General features: G+C 51.2%; 1 protein-coding gene across 1 annotated transcript in view; it reads left to right on the forward strand.

Moving 5' to 3' along the window:
• The window catches only part of LOC309685867 (olfactory receptor 14A16-like), a gene marked incomplete at both ends in the record, with an annotated part of 61,098 nt that extends 52,619 nt beyond the window's left edge, over positions 1–8,479 (forward strand). Inside the window, one exon of the mRNA XM_082501565.1 lies at positions 7,830–8,479. Coding sequence (XP_082357691.1) covers positions 7,830–8,479 — 650 coding nt within the window. The remainder of the gene's footprint in view (positions 1–7,829) is intronic.
• Positions 8,480–16,005: the final 7,526 nt, after the last annotated feature.

Raw genomic sequence — 16,005 nt, forward strand, 5'->3', positions numbered from 1 at the left:
GAGTGTAGTTAAGGAGGAGATTTCAAAGTGCACCTAAGAAAAATGTCTTTTTCATTTTAAAGGATATACTATATTACTCCTGATTATCACTTATGATTAGGATAGAAGCATTCTCTGATTGTTCTGGATACAGGGTGTCCCTTCAGGGGGTCTGGACAGGGAGGAGAAGCAGTCCCTGGAGGTCTGACACTGTAGGACAGCTTTGCTCCTCACCTCCCCACCCTCCCCATTTCTGACATTGGCCACCTGGGACTGACACCCCTGGTCCTTGCATCAGACTTCTCCACTGAAGTCTGCAGCTGGATGTCACAGCTCCATTGCCCCATCTCCCACCTGCGCTCCTCAGAGCCCTGGCTGCACCCAGGCGCAGGAGACCTTTTCCTGTTTGTAAGAAAAGAAAAGTAAAGCATAATCAGATTTCCTAAACAATAACACACAGTCCGCAATCACACGCTCAGGACAAGCTACCTCTAATGAGGCTGCCTTTCTACAAGGGAGTTCTTATGAGAAAGAGTTTAGGAAGGTAGATAGACAAGACATATAAACACAATTAAGGAGTTGGCTGAGGAGACAATTAGATTGTTGAAAGACAGGCAAGCTCTGAACTCCTTGAAAGTCAAAGCAGCAGCACAGGTGAGAGGTATCTGAGTGAAGAAAGAGTAAGGGGAGGAGAAAACTGGCGAAGAATGGAAAGGGCCTTTGCCCAGAGAGTCTGCATCTGCAAAGATGACTTTAGAAATGAACATTGTCTCAGGAGAAGGGTAAGAATCTGAAAGATTAGAGGAAGTACACACAGTGTGTAACAGGGAGAAGAGTGGTAATAAGGTTACAGGGGAAGATCAATATTTCTTTGGAATATCCCTTTTGAAAGGTCATAGGATTGGCAGAGGTCTGTGGTGAGAGAGGACAAGCAAATGTAGCACCCGTCTTTGAAAGAGTCCAAATGTGCAACCCAGGGAGCCACAGGCTGTACAAGCTCACTTTGGTGAGGAGTGTTGTGCCATCAGTCAGAGCCCTCCTTGGTGGCATTTCTGGGCACCGATAACAGAAGAACATGTCCAAGAACCATCAGCATGGATTTCATAGAATAGAATCACAGAATCATAGAATTGTTGAGGTTGGAAGGGACCTTTAAGATCATCAAATCCAACCATTAACCTACCCTGGCAGAACCACTTCTAAACCATGTCCCCAAGTACCACATCTACCCCCTTTTAAACACCTCCAGGCATGGCGAATCCACCACCTCCCTGGGCAGCTTATTCCAATGCTTGATAACCCTTTCAGTGAAACAAAAATTCCTAATATCCAATCTAAACCTTGCCTGGCATAACTTGAACCCATTTCCTCTTGTCCTATCACTTGTCACTAGGGAGAAGAGGTCAGTTCCCACCTCTCTACAAGCTCCTTTCAGGGAACTGTAGAGAGCAATAAGGTCTCCCCTCAGCCTCCTCTTCTCCAGGCTAAACAACCCCAGTTCCCTCAGCCGCTCCTCATAAGATTTGTCCTCCAGACCCCTCACCAGCTTCGTTGCCCTTCTCTGGACACGGTCCAACACCTCAAGGTCCTTCTTGTAGTGAGGGGCCCAAAACTGAACACAGTACTCGAGGTGGGGCCTCACCAGTGCCCAGTACAGGGGTATGGCCAGTTCCCTAGTCCTGCTGGCGACACTATTCCTGATACAGGCCAGGATGCTGTTGGCCTTCTTGGCCACCTGGGCACACTGCCGGCTCATATCTGCCGGTCCTTTTCTGCCGGGCATCTTTCCAACCCCTCTGCCCAAGGCCTGTATTGTCCATGGGGTTGTTGTGACCCAAGTGCGGGACCTGGCACTTGGCCTTGTTGAACCTGAAACCTTGTTGAACCTAAAGTCTTGTTGAACCTGTTATTACGGAAATAAGAACAAATGAAGCGATGTCCTAAACCCAGAATTCAACAGACTACTGAAAGACAAATTTTAACTGCCTGAAGCTCAAAGCAGCAGTGGGATTGTTGAGAGGTGTTCCTAATGATGAAAGAGGAAGGGGAAGGGAAATGTAGAGAGCAATCACAAGTTCTTCTGTGCACGTGCACTGCTGGAAAGGTGCCTTCAGACATGGCCACTTCGTTTAGGAGAGGTGGAAATACGTGAAAGATGAGGGAGATTAAATTCAGAGGCTGAGAGAGAGAGTCCTGACAATGCAAAGAGAGGGAAAGGTCAGTAGCTCTTGTCTTTCTGTCAATGGACATCCTGAAAACTCCTCATCTACATCTCATGGGAGAAGACCGAATGTTTATTAAAAGTATTCTCTTGTTTTAGCTGATGAGGTCATGCTCATACACATGTCAAAATGTCTCAGGCTTCCAGGCAGCACTCGGCTGTCTGACCATCAGTACCCAGTGGTGCCTCCAGAGGACCCCGTGTCTCCGAAGCACCTGCCTGGGCCTGGTCGCTGTCCCAGAGGAGCTGCTGGAGACCAGAGCCCCTGGGAAGCTGCAGCTGGAGCCTGGGCAGAGGGTCCCAGGCACCTACACTGGCACCGCACTCCCGTGTCCCTCTCACTGCATCCCACCCCAATTTTATGATCACTTGCCTTTGCAAACAAAGGCAGCACACAAAATCGCTGAGAAATCACTTATTAAAACAAGACAAAACCAAGCAAAGAGAATAACAACACCAAAAATGTTTGAAGTTTAGAGTTGCAAGAGGAAGTCAACCAAAGCACAAATACAGGCTGGGTGCAGAATGGATAGAGAGAAGCCCTGAGGAGAAGGACTTGGAGGTGTTGGTGGATAAGCTCAACATGAACCAGAAATGTGTGCCTGCATCCCAGAAAGCCAAGCACATCCCGAGCTTCATTAAAAGCAGCATGGCCAGCAGGTCGAGGGAGGTGATTCTTCCCCTCTACTCTACTCTTGTGAGACTCCACCTGGAGTACTGCATCCAGCTCTGGACCCTCCAACAGAAAAAGGACACGGAACTGTTGGAGTGAGTCCAGAGGAGGCTCACAAAGATGATTAGAGGGCTGGAGCGCCTCTCCTCTGAAGACAGGCTGAGAGAGTTGGGGTTGTTCAGCCTGCATAAGAAAAGGCTTCAAGGAGACGTTATAGACCCTTCCAGTACCTAAAGGGGGCCTACAGGGGAGCTGGGGAGGCATTTTTTTCAGGGAGAGGAGGAGTATATAAACATTGCGAGAGTACGTAGGGATGCAACGAGGAAGGCTGAAGCCCACTTGGAATTAAACCTGGCCAGGGATGTCAAGGACAATAAGAAGGGCTTCTCCAAGTACCTCAGTAGTAAAAGGTAGACCAGGGAAAATGTGGGCCTGCTACTGAATGAGGTGGGTGCCCGCCCTGGTGACGGAAGATGCAGAGAAGGCAGAATTACTGATACCTTCTTTGCTTCAGTCTTTACTGGTAAGGCCGGCCCTCAGCAATCCCAGACCCAGGAGCGAAGAGAAAGAATCTGAGAAAATGAAGACTTTCCCTTGGTCGAGGAAGATCAGGTTAGAGATCATTTAGGCAAACTTGACACCCACCGCCCTGATGGGTCACTCCCAGGAGTGTTGAGGGACCTGGCAGATGTTATTACAAAGGCGCTCTCCATCATCTTTGAAAGGTCAGGGGGACAGGAGAGGTGCCTGACGACTGGAGGAAAGCCAAAGTCACGCCAGTCTTCAAAAAGGGCAAGAAGGAGGACCCAGGAAATGGCAGGCCAATCAGTGAGACCTGGAAAGGCTGGAGAGTTGGGTGGAGAGGAACATAATGAAGTTCAGCCAGGGCAAGTGTAGGGTCCTGCACCTGGGGAGGAAAAACCCCATGCACCAGTAAAGGTTGGGGGTTCACCTGCTGCAAAGCAGTTTGCTGAGAGGGACCTGGGATTCCTGGTGGACAATAAGTTGACCATAAGCCAGCAATGTGCCCTGTTGGCCAAGAAGGCCTATAGTCTCCTGGGGTGAATTACAAAAGAGCATGACCAGCAGGTGAAGGGGGGTCATCCTTCCCCTCTGCTCTGCCCTTCTGAGGCCGAATCTAGAGTAGTGTGGCCAGTTCCAGGTACACCAGTGCAAGAAACACAGGGAACTGCTGGAGAGAGTCCAGTAGAGGGCTACAAAGATGTTCAGGGGACTGGAGCACCTCTCTTATGAGAAACAGCTGAGAGAGCTGCGTCTGTTGAGCCTGGAGAAGAGAAGGCTGAGAGGGGATCTCCTCAATGCTTATCAATATCTAAAAGACGGGTGTCAAGAGGATGGGGCCAGACTCTTTTCTGTGCTGCCCAGCAAAAGGACAAGGGGAAATGGGCACAAACTGGAACACAGGAAATTCCATCTGAACACAAGGAAAAATGTCTTTACTTTGAGGGCAACAAAGCACTGGAACAGGCTGTCCAGAGAGGCTGTGGAGTCTCCTTCTGTGGAGATATTCAAAAGCCGCCTGGCTTCATTCCTGTCCAACCTGCTGAAGGTGACCCTACATTGGCAGGGGTGTTGCACTAGACTATCTCTGAGGGTTCCTTCCAACCCCTACCGTTCTGTGATCCTGTGATTCTGTGGTCTTCTATGTTTTTGTTGGCCAAAGGGATTCCCCACCAGCATCCAGGACAATGCCCCCAGATGCTGCCCTGTCTCTCACAATTGCTCCATTAGAGCTTGCAGTTCCCTGCACGTGTCCTGAACCACCTCTGGCACCTCAGATGTCACCCGGTGTTTGCATTGGAAAAGCTCCCTCCTGGCCTCTGTCTCCATTACTCACAGGGCACCTCAGAGGAGGAGCTCACACTGATTTAGGGCAGCTGAGCTGAGGCAAGAGGAATCCCCCCTCTGGTGGGTCTGTGGGGTGCACTGGAGAAACTGAATGCCCCTCCGGCCTCAAGAATACTGCTGAGGAACACTGAACATTGATGCCTCCTGTAGGTCCACACACCCTGGCAGAGCAGAGATTCCTTCCCACCACAGGGATCGATCCGTCCAGGGTTCAGAGAGGGACAGTCAGTGATGACTTCATTGTCCTTCAAACTCTGCTCCCCAGGAGAGACCCCGCTGCCTTGGAGGAGCTGTCAGCCCTGGAGGCGCAGGGACACCTCGAGGGATTGGGGCAGCGCGGGGAGGAGGCAGAGAAAGTCCCAGCAGGTCCTCTGCTGCTGAGCTGGGCCGGGCTGCTGAGCCGGAGGGAGGTCCTGGCAAGCGGGCAGCGCTGCAGAGAGACAGCTCTGCCCAGGAGCAGCTCCTCTGCACAGCGCAGCAGGGCTGAGGGCACTGCCTGCAGGCAGCGAGGGCAGAGCAGGGAGGCAGAGAGAGGTTGAAGGCAGTCTGGAGAGGGAGGATGCTGAGGGCGAGTTGGGGGAGAACTCTTCCCAAAGCAGAGCAGCTGCAGTAGATAGAGAGATCTCCAACAGCTGGCACCTCCCACAGCCCGTGGGATCTTTCAGGAGGACGCTCAGAACTTCTCTGCTGTGGAATAAGAGGACATTTTCTAAATCGGAGCTTCCCTGCTTCACCAACAGAGGCACGAGCATGACGGCTGCCTTCTCCCAGGAATGGTCAAAGGGCTGTGAAGGTGGGTGTGCAGGCAGGGGTGGGCAGGGCTTTCCTTGCCAGCAGGGTCCCTGCACCCCGGGGGCGTTGTGCTGGGCAGGGACTCTGCTGCCTGCCAGGGTCAGCTCTCCGCCTGCCCAGAGAGGTCCCACGTAGCTTCTGTGGGGAGAAGCTGTGGGTGGAAGGAGCAACCCCTGGCAGGGCAGGGTCATTCTGCTTTGAAGAGGGTGCTGTGTGGGTCAGGGCTGTTTACACCTCCAGATGACCTCTGGTCATTCCTGGAGGGACTTTTCAAGATGGAGTTCCCTTAATATGAAGGTAAATTTCTTTTGCTGTTTCTTCTCTTGGTTGGCTGGGTGGGCAGTAGCACATGTCCAAGAGGACTTTCAAATGAAAGATCAAAGGAGGGCTCATGTAGAGATAGGGAGCTTTCCTGAGTCTGTGTCTTCGGTTTCCAGCTCTGGGGGCTACAGACAGCACCAGCATCCCCTTTCCAGTCTCACCAGGGTCTGTGGCACCTGCCCTTTAGCCCCTGCACACACGCAGAGGCTGCAGGGCAGAGCTGGGCACACGGGGGCTGCCATGGGGTCTGCGAGCACTGGCAGGGAAGAGACGTGGGGGCAGGGAAAAGGCTGCTGGCAGGGAGAGCTCCAGGCAGTGGAGATGGGCAGGGAAGGAGGGAGCTGCTCCTGGAAGCCCTGCTGCAGGGGAGATAGGGGCACCTCCAGCCACCCCTGCAGTGCAGGTGCCTTCCCTGAGCCACCCAGCACAGCCCTCAGCCCTCACGGCCATGGGCTCTGGGGTGGGAGTCAGCTCTGTGCCCGGCAGAGCAGCAGGAGAGGCGAGGGGCATCCCTCCTGCCACGTGCCCCATTGCTGCTGCCCAGCGGTGGGGCTGAGGGCACCTGCCCTGCATGATCAGTGTCTGGGTGGTGGCGTGCCCAGCAGGGTGAGGGTAATGCTGTCCTGAGTGCCCGGCTGCCTCTCCCCGTGCCTCGCCCAGTCAGACCCTCATGGGATGTCTCCTGGTTTCTTCATGTGTCTCCTTTAAAGTTATCTTTTTATTGCTGTCAGCGTACTTGGGGATGGGAATTTCAGCTGCAGAGTCCCACACTGATCTTCTTCCACTCCTGCCAGTGTGTCCATGGGAACCATTGTCCCAGCTTTCCTCTGACCTGTGGGGCTGTGGGCAATGCAGGCTGTGGGGGTGGGGAAGGAGTCCATTTTCTCTCAGTGAGATCCCATAAATTGGGTATGTCCTTTGGGTGTCCATGGAAGCTGTGAGCTGCCCTCCAGGATGCCAACCTGTCCCATAGCACCTTTGTGTTATCGCAAAGCCCCACAGAGAAACACAGAGACTCTGTGACTGAGGAAATGCTGTTGGGTGGGTGAAATGAGCCGTGGGTGTCCTTGGCTAGAGGTGGGCTGCTGAGACCTTGAGAAAGGGTGAGACATTTCATAGTCTGAGATGGATCCTTCTGCTCTCAGCACTGTCTGATGGCATAATAGAAGAGGGAATCCCCCTCCATCTCATGAAGGTGCAAGATGGAGGGACAAACCATCTCCCTTGACTCTGCTCTCTGCCCCAGGCAATCCTCACGTCGCACAGCACTAACTCTGTTCTCCTGGAGTGCAGCAGAAATGCTGAGGGTTTCTGACATCCCAGAACAGTGCCCAGGGGAGGTGGGGGAGCTGTAAAATACCCAAAGCCTCTCCAACTGCCTTCTGCCATCCTGGTTCCTTAGCAATGCATGTGCAGATGCTGACAAGCCCTTCTGCATTGTAGGTGGTTCCATCAGAACAGGCAGAACATCGGCACGGACCCCGGTCCTCACTCTTCCCAGGAACTCTTCCCTCCTCACAGCACAATCAGCAAGAGTAAACCAGAGCTCGAGTCAGGAAGCTGTGGAATGTCTCCTGGAAAAGGAAAAGGGCGTATTACAGGAGGGGCAAAGTCTATGGGAAATGGCTTTCATTTTCCTTAGGAAAATCTCTGGTAACAGACCTCGACCATGTCCCCCTGCCCAGAAGCAGCAAATGTCCAACAGCAGCTCCATCACACAGTTCCTGCTCCTGGCATGTGCAAACACTCGGGAGCTGCAGCTCTTGACCTTCGGGCTCTTCCTGGGCATCTACCTGGCTGCTTTCCTGGGAAACGGCCTCATCATCACCGCTATCGCCTGTGACCACCGCCTTCACACCCCCATGTACTTCTTCCTTCTCAACCTCTCTGTTCTGGACCTGGGTTGCATCTCCACCACTCTCCCCAAAGCCATGGCCAATTCCCTCTGGAACACCAGGGCCATCTCCTATGCAGGGTGTGCTGCTCAAGTCTTTCTGTTTGGCTTCTTCATTTCAGCAGAGTTTTATCTTCTCACCGTCATGGCCTATGACCGCTACATTGCCATCTGCCATCCCCTGCACTACGGGACCCTCCTGGGCAGCAGAGCTTGTGTCCGCATGGCAGCAGCTGTCTGGGCCAGTGGGTTTCTCAATTCTCTCCTGCACACGGCCAATACATTTTCACTCCCCCTCTGCCAGGGCAATGCCCTCGACCAGTTCTTCTGTGAAATCCCCCACATCCTCAAGCTCTCCTGCTCACACTCCTACCTCAGGGAAGCTGGGCTTCTGGTGGTTAGTGTCTGTTTAGCTTTTGGGTGTTCTGTTTTCATTGTGGTGTCTTATGTGCAGATCTTGAGGGCGGTGCTGAGGATCCCCTCTGAGCAGGGACGGCACAAAGCCTTTTCCACGTGCCTCCCTCATCTGGCCGTGGTCTCCCTCTTTATCAGCACTGGTATGTTTGCCCACCTGAAGCCCCTCTCCATCTCCTCCCCATCTCTGGACCTGGTGGTGGCAGTGTTGTACTCGGTGGTTCCACCAGCAGTGAACCCCCTCATCTACAGCATGAGGAACCAGGAGCTCAAGCATGCCCTATCGAAACTGACCCAATGGAGGCTGTTTCACTGACAATAACCTGCCGCCCCTTCTCAGCACATTGCCCAGAGTTTATCTTAGATCAGGAGCCTAATTTTTCTCTTGTCATAACCCTGCTGATTGATATTTTTCTGGGTTTATACTACTTATTCTGAGGCTTGATCCTACTGTGTCTGACCCTTGCACAACACTGAGTCAGATCTGGCCGGTCTGGTAACAGCTCTTAAATGAAACGGGATGTCTCAAGTAGAATAGCGAGAAAAGGCAAAAACAGGGAGAAACAAAACATGGGCGGAGATAAATATTTTTTAATAGAAGAGTAACAGAAAATAAAAGCAGTAGCAGTAACAACAACAACAACAACAACAACAACAACAACAATAATAATAATAATAATAATAATAATAAGCATATATAGAATAAAGTGATGCAAAATATATTACTGTCAACACCCAATGATCATTTGCCCCGCCTGTCCAGAGAAGTGATCACCGATTCCTTCCCCCAAGCCAACTCCCATTTATATACTGAGCATGACGTCTATGGGATGGAATATTCCTTTGGCCAGCTTGTCTTGTCTGTGGCCCCCCACCTTCTACGGGAAGTTGAAAATGTCCGTGACTTAATATAAGCATCACTCAGCAACAACTAAAACAATATGAGTTAACAATGTTATTCTCATAGTCAATCAAAAACACGGCAGCTACCAGGAAGGATATTAACTCTATCCCAGGCAAAACCAGGACAGCGTCTGCCCCTTATTCTATACCATCTACCTCATGCCCAGGTCTTACACTTTTCCATAAATCACCACCATTTTCCTGTCTTTCATATATGTGTATATGCACACAGATATCATTCCCTTAGTCCATGGGCCATCCCACTGAAATGTCCCTTGAGTTCATTTAGTCCATGACTTTGGGCTCCACTTGTTGTAACTGTCTTTCCCAGCAGGAGACGTGGTGTGTGGTGTTGAATTGTTGCGTGCTGCATCTGGAGCTCGCAGCTGGTGTAGCCGGCAGGGCCCATGCCCATCATCTGTGGGTTGAAGATGTCGATCTCAAGACAATTCCCGAGTGCCAGTTGCTGCAGCCACTTCTGTTTTCATCACTTCTGCACTTTGCTCAGTTTCATCAAAGTTCATTCTTCATTAATTTAGGTCACTTTCACTGCAATGCCATAGATAGAGCATATAGCAACTGTATCAGTGATGACATATAGTGGTAATTTAACAATAAATATCATATCATTTGATTCATTGGACATTCTCACCAAAATCAAATCCCCTTGAGGAACAAATCGATCATCCCCATCCTCCTGCATCACCCACCAAGTGCACTCAGGGCCTTAAAATAAAGCAATCCCACAGATAGTTTTGCCTTTGCTTGTGTCAGGAATAACCCAGACTGTCTTCCCGAACATATTCAGATCCTCAAATGTTACCTAACCAGGTGGCCTTTGCCAAATGTCTATCCCGACTTTTGAAGGTCCCACCCCCATGACTCTCAGTGTAGTTTATAGCAGTCCGTTGTATTGTTTCATTTTCCCAGAGGCTCGTGCATGGTAGGGGATGTGATACACCCGCCCAATGCCATGCTCTTTGGCCCAGGTGTCTATGAGGCTGTTTGGAAATGAGTCCCACTGTCTGACTCAATTCTCTCTGGGGTGCCATGTCGCCATCAGACTTGCTTTTCAAGGGCCAGGATAGTTGTTCACGGCGGTGGCATGGGGTAGAGGGTGTGTTTCCAGCCGTCCGGTGTTTGCTTCCACCGTTGTGAGCACGTGGCGCTTGCCTTGGTGGGTTTGAGGGAGTGTGATAGAACCGATCTGCCAGGCCTCCCCGTATTGATATTTCAGCCAACGTCCTCCAGATCAAAGAAGCTTTAACCGCTTGGCTTGCTTAAATGCAGCACACGTTTCACATTCATGGATAACCTGTGCAATAGTGAACGTGATCAAGTCCACCCCCTGGTCACAAGCCCATCTATATGTCGCAATCTCTTCCTTGATGGCTTGAGGCGTCATGGGCCCACCAAGCTATGAATAGTTCACCCTTACGTTGCCAGTCCATGTCCACCTGAGCCACTTCAATCTTAGCAGCCTGATCCACCTGCTGGTTGTTTTGATGATCCTCAGTGGCCTGACCCTTGGGTACGTGGTCATCTACATGATGTACTTTCACAACCAGATTCTCTATCTGGGCAGCAATGTCTTGCCACAGTTCAGCAGCCCAGATGGGTCTACCTCTGCACTGCCAGTTGCTCTGTTCCCACTGCTGTAACCACCCCCACAGAGCATTTGCCACCACCCATGAATCAATATGGAGGTAAAGCGCCAGCTGCACGGGGGCTCACAGCCGGTCCCGGGTCACCCCTGCGCCTGTGATTTCACTTTGGGGCACATTCCAGAGCCACCAGACAGGCAGGGGTTGGGAGACGATATTGGAGGGAGGGCACGGACAAAGCGCTGTAGCACCTCCAGGAGAAGCACTTTCCACTGCCACAGGCTGTGACGTGGGCGATAGCTTGGCTCCCAGCGACACTCATCCTCACCCAGGGAGAGGAAGATGAGTGCTGTGCTTTGCACCGCCTTCAGTGAACTTTGCCTGGAGGAGAGACTCTGCGATGTGGTTCTCAGCGTGGGTGGCATTGAGTTCAGTGCTCACAAGAACATCCTCTGTAGCTGCAGTCAATAGTTCAGGTCAGTGCTTGGAACAAGAGGGGATGGGGACACACAGCATTTCCCAGGCTGTGTCACGCTGCCTTAGTGTCTCTCCAGTGCTTCCCTCGGCACTGAACCTCTTTTCCAGCACTTCCCCATAGTCCTGGTGCCTCCTTGGACACTGGAATTCATCCCCAACCCAAGATATCACAGCAGCACTGGAAGCGGTGCCTGACGAACCCCCAGATGCGGTGCAGGGCTGGAGCGTGGCCACCCGGGCTTGTCTGCCGTGGGGCGGGAGGTGTTCCTTCCCCACACAGCGCCATTCTCTGTTGGTCTTGTTGAAGCAACGGGGGCACTGGCCCTGTGGCTCTCTGTGCACAGCCGGAGGCGGTGACTCCTTGTTAAAACAACCGGCTCGTAACACATGAATTAATAAACCCCACAGCCTCCCAGCGTGGCTACTGCGTGTGCCCAAATTGGTGCCCCGGGAAGGAGGCACAGGGGATAACGGGGTCCGGGTTTAATGCAGAAAGATGCTTTTCCCCCAGCACTGCTTTGCTTTGAAAAAAGCCCTGAAAAGGGCTTTGTTTTCCACCCACTGGAGCAATGCCGGGAACGATGTCTATAAAATCCCCGGCACTCCACCTGAAATGATTCGGCTCATTATCGAGTACGCCTACACCGGCACAGTACCGGTCACGGCCGACAACGTTGAACGTTTGCTGATAGCGGCCAACCAGTTCAACATCATGGGCATTGTCAGACTGTGCTGTGAGTTCTTAAAGTCCCAGCTGTGCTTGGAGAACTGCGTCGGCATCTGGAGATTCACCGAGTATTACTACTGCCTTTATTATTGACTTTATTATTGACCTGCGGGAAGCAGCCCACGCGTTCATCCCCCATCACTTGGAAAGGGTGACCAGAGTGTCGAGAGAGTTTCTGGAGCTCTCCGTCAATGACCTCCTGTGCGTCCTGCAGAAGGAGGAGCTCCGTGGGAAAGAAGAGGCCGTGTTCAAGGCCGTTCTGCAATGGATGGCTCACGACCCGCAGAACAGGAGGCAGCAGGTTGCAGTCTTGCTGGGCAAGGAAGAGTGGAAGGGGGGACAGAGGGCATTTATTTAAAACAAAAAAAGTCTAGGTTATTCTTACCTTAGAAAAAATAAACTCAGCATTTTTGACAGTAAGGACTTTGCTTGAAACTTTTTAAATCCTGCCTTCACAAGGGTATAAATTTGTAGTTCATATTCACTGTACATACACGCCACTCACCCAAATCCCATTGCTTGTTAGCACGTGCATGGTTTCCGAAGGCACACACACTGACACTGACACTATGGAAATGATCAGGTGTCTGTTGTCTATGAGTGCCCAGGCCACAGCTGTGTGAGGCATTGCACAAGCATCTGAAATCCTTGCCCAAAAGAGTTTGCAAACCACCCGTTCCTTTCGACTGGGCTTGAAAGGGGGACCATCTTGCATAGGGGAGGATGGCACATCGCTCTCATGTTCTTGAGGCAGTCGTATTCGAGTCATGGTTTCAGTCAGAGTCCTTCCTGAACGATCATTGCCTGGGAGGACAGCACCATAAAGGCAGTCAAGTGCCTTCTGGGCCACCCCTGGGGACAATTCTCGGCCTTCGAGGATAACATCATGAAAACTTTCCAACTGCCCATGCTGTCCCAGGAGAGAGACAGGGACACAAAGTATGGAATTACACGAGTGATTCTCTGTTCACGAGTACGAGCGGTCCCAGTCAAATTGGGACACCCCAAATGCAGTTTCACACATGGTTCTTATACCTTTAGAGCATTCAGGTACAACACAATTTGAGTGATCGCTACTTAACACGCACACGCAGGCTACTGTTTGGCAAAGCAACTCTCATGCTGTGGCATCATCATCCACCTGCTGCTCTCCTAATGGAGACGTCCCTGGAGTTGGTCTTGCTGCAGTTCCTTATCTCTGATGCCAGATCAGGGGAGGGTTTCACAGGGGTGTCAGAGGGGCTGGGAGGCTGGCGTCATCCGCGCAGTGCTGGAGTATCCTTTCTTCTTCAGGCTGGGGGCTGTCTTCTCCTCCCGACAATGAGCTGGGTCCTGTAGTCATGCTGACTGAACCATGGCTATGCAGTACGCAATAGAAATGCTGTATATCTTAAGAAAGTTCATACAATTTCATACTCTAAAATGTAATTGTTACAATAGTTCGGGAATGAGATTTTCCTAACAGTCCCTCCTTTTCCTTTCACCGTCAGGGTCACACTATACTCTTCATTATTTAAGTTGTAAGTCAAGTTCATAAGGTAATACACACCCATCTAATTAGAAAGCAAAACAAGAGAGTGAATACAACAACCCAAATCCTTTCAGTTCACAGTCCTGTTCCTAAGTCTGGGAGCCAAGAGGTTAGCCACCCAAAGAGATTTAGGGGAGATAGCTTCCCTATTTCGTGTAATATTTTTAAATGAGTCTTTCTCTTGTTTCACTCAGTTTTGTTTTTCTGGTCTTGACTGACATAAAAACCCCAGCAGCTCTTATTCAAGAACGCACCTACTCTGTCCTGTACTTCTAAAAGGTGCTCTAGAGCTAAGCCATTCTATATTACCATTTTTGATAATAATTTGATTTCTTCCTCTAAGGCTGTCATACTGCCTGCCCTCATTCATGGCTTTTTCTAATTCTCTTGGCACATTTGCAGTAGCCCTTTCTAGTTTTGCAGTCCCTCACTGTGGGATAAAATCTGATACAGACAGGTGGAACTCAGTGCCACATTATCAAAGATATTTGTGAAAGGCAGGTCCTGCTTGACTAACCTGATCTCCTTCTACAACGTGGTCACGCGCTCAGTGGATGAGGGAAAAACTGTGGATGTTGTCTATCTGGACTTTAGTAAAGCCTTTGACACTGTTTCCCACAGCATTCTCCTGGAGAAACTGGCTGCTCATGGCTCGGATGGGCACACGCTTTGCTGGGTAAAAAACTGTCTGGAAGGCCGTGCCCAGAGAGTGGTGGTAAACGGAGTTAATTGCAGTTGGCGGGCGGTCAGGAGTGGTGTCCCCCAGGGCTCAGTGCTGGGGCCAGTCCTGTTTAACCTCTTTATCAATGATCGGGATGAGGGGATGGAGCGCACCCTCAGTCAGTTTGTGGATGACACCAAGCTGGGTGGGAGTGTTGATCTGCCTGAGGGTAGGGAGGCTCTGCAGAGGGATTCGGACAGACTGGACCCATGGGCCAAGGCAGACTGTAGGAGTTTCAATGAGGCCAATTGCCGCATCTCACACTTTGGCCACAACAACCCCCGCCAATGCTACAGGCTTGGGAAGGAATGTCTGGAAAGCTGCTCATCAGAGAGGGACCTCTGTTGGTTGACAGTAGCTGAATGTGAGCCAGCAGTGTGCCCAGGTGGCCAAGGCGGCCACCATCATCCTGGCCTGTATCAGGACTAGTGTAGTCCTGATTTTCCCCCTGTACTGGGCACTGGGGAGGGCGCATCTGGAGTGCTGTGTTCAGTTTTGGGGCCCTCACCACAAGAAGGACATTGAGGCACTGGAGCATGTCCGGAGAAGGGCATCGAAACAGGTGAGGGGTCTGGAGCACATGTCTTATGAGGAGTGGCTGAGGGAACCGGGGTTGTTTAGCCTGGAGAAAAGGAGGCAGAGGGGAGACCTTATTGCTCTCTAAAACGATATGAAAGGAGGTTGCAGAGAGGTGGGGGTCCACCTGTTCTGTCAGGTAACAGGTGTTAGAACAAGAGGAAATGGTTCAATTTGCACCAAGGAAAGTTTCAACTGGATATTAGGAATAATTTCTTTATTGAAAGGGTCATCAGGCATTGGAATGCGTTACTCAGGGCGGTGGTGGAGTCCTCATTCCTGGAGGTGTTTAAGGGTCATGTAATTATAGTGCTGAGGGACATGGTTTAGTGATGGGCTTGTCTGTGTTAGGGTAATCATAGAATCATAGAATCATAGAATTAGTGAGGTTGGAAGGGACCTTTAAGATCATCAAGTCCAATTGTTAACCTACCCTGATAAAAACACCACCACTTCTAAACTATGTCCCTAAGCACCTCATCTACCCTTTTCTTAAACACCTCCAGGGATGGTGAATCCACCACCTCTCTGGGCAGCCTATTCCAATGTTTAATAACCCTTTCAGTGAAAAAATGCTTCCTAATATCCAATCTAAACCTGCTCTGACATAACTTGAACCCATTTCCTCTTGTCCTATCACTTGTCACCAGGGAGAAGAGGTCAGCTCCCATCTCTCTAAAACCTCCTTTCAGGTAGTTGTAGAGGGTGATAAGCTCTCCCCTCAGCCTCCTCTTCTCCAGGCTAAACAACCCCAGATCCCTCAGTCGTTCCTCATAAGGTTTGTCCTCCAGACCCTTCACCAGCTTTGTAGCCCTTCTCTGGACACGCTCCAACACCTCAATGTCCTTCTTATAGTGAGGGGCCCAAAACTGAACACGGTACTCGAGGTGAGGCCTCACCAGTGCCGAGTACAGGGGGATGATGACTTCCCTAGTCCGGCTCACCACACTATTCCTGATGCAGGCCAGGATGGTGTTGGCCTTCTTGGCTGCCTGGGCACACTGCTGGCTCATGCTCAGCCGGCTGTCCACCAACACCCTCAGGTCCTTTTCTGCCACGCAGCTTTCGAGCCACTCCGCCCCCAGTCTGTAGCGCTGCATGGGGCTGTTGTGACCCAAGTGCAGGACCCGACACTTGGCCTTGTTGAACCTCATACCATTGGCCTCAGCCCATCTGTCCAGCCTGTCCAGATCCCTCTGCAGAGCCAATCTACCCTCAAGCAGATCAACACGCCCATCTAGCTTAGTGTCGTCTGCGAACTTACTGAAGGTGCATTCGATCCCCTCATCCAGATCATTGATAA

The sequence above is a fragment of the Vanellus vanellus genome (assembly GCF_965231255.1).
Source record: "Vanellus vanellus genome assembly, contig: HAP1_SCAFFOLD_89, whole genome shotgun sequence".
NCBI classification, from domain to species: domain Eukaryota; kingdom Metazoa; phylum Chordata; class Aves; order Charadriiformes; family Charadriidae; genus Vanellus; species Vanellus vanellus.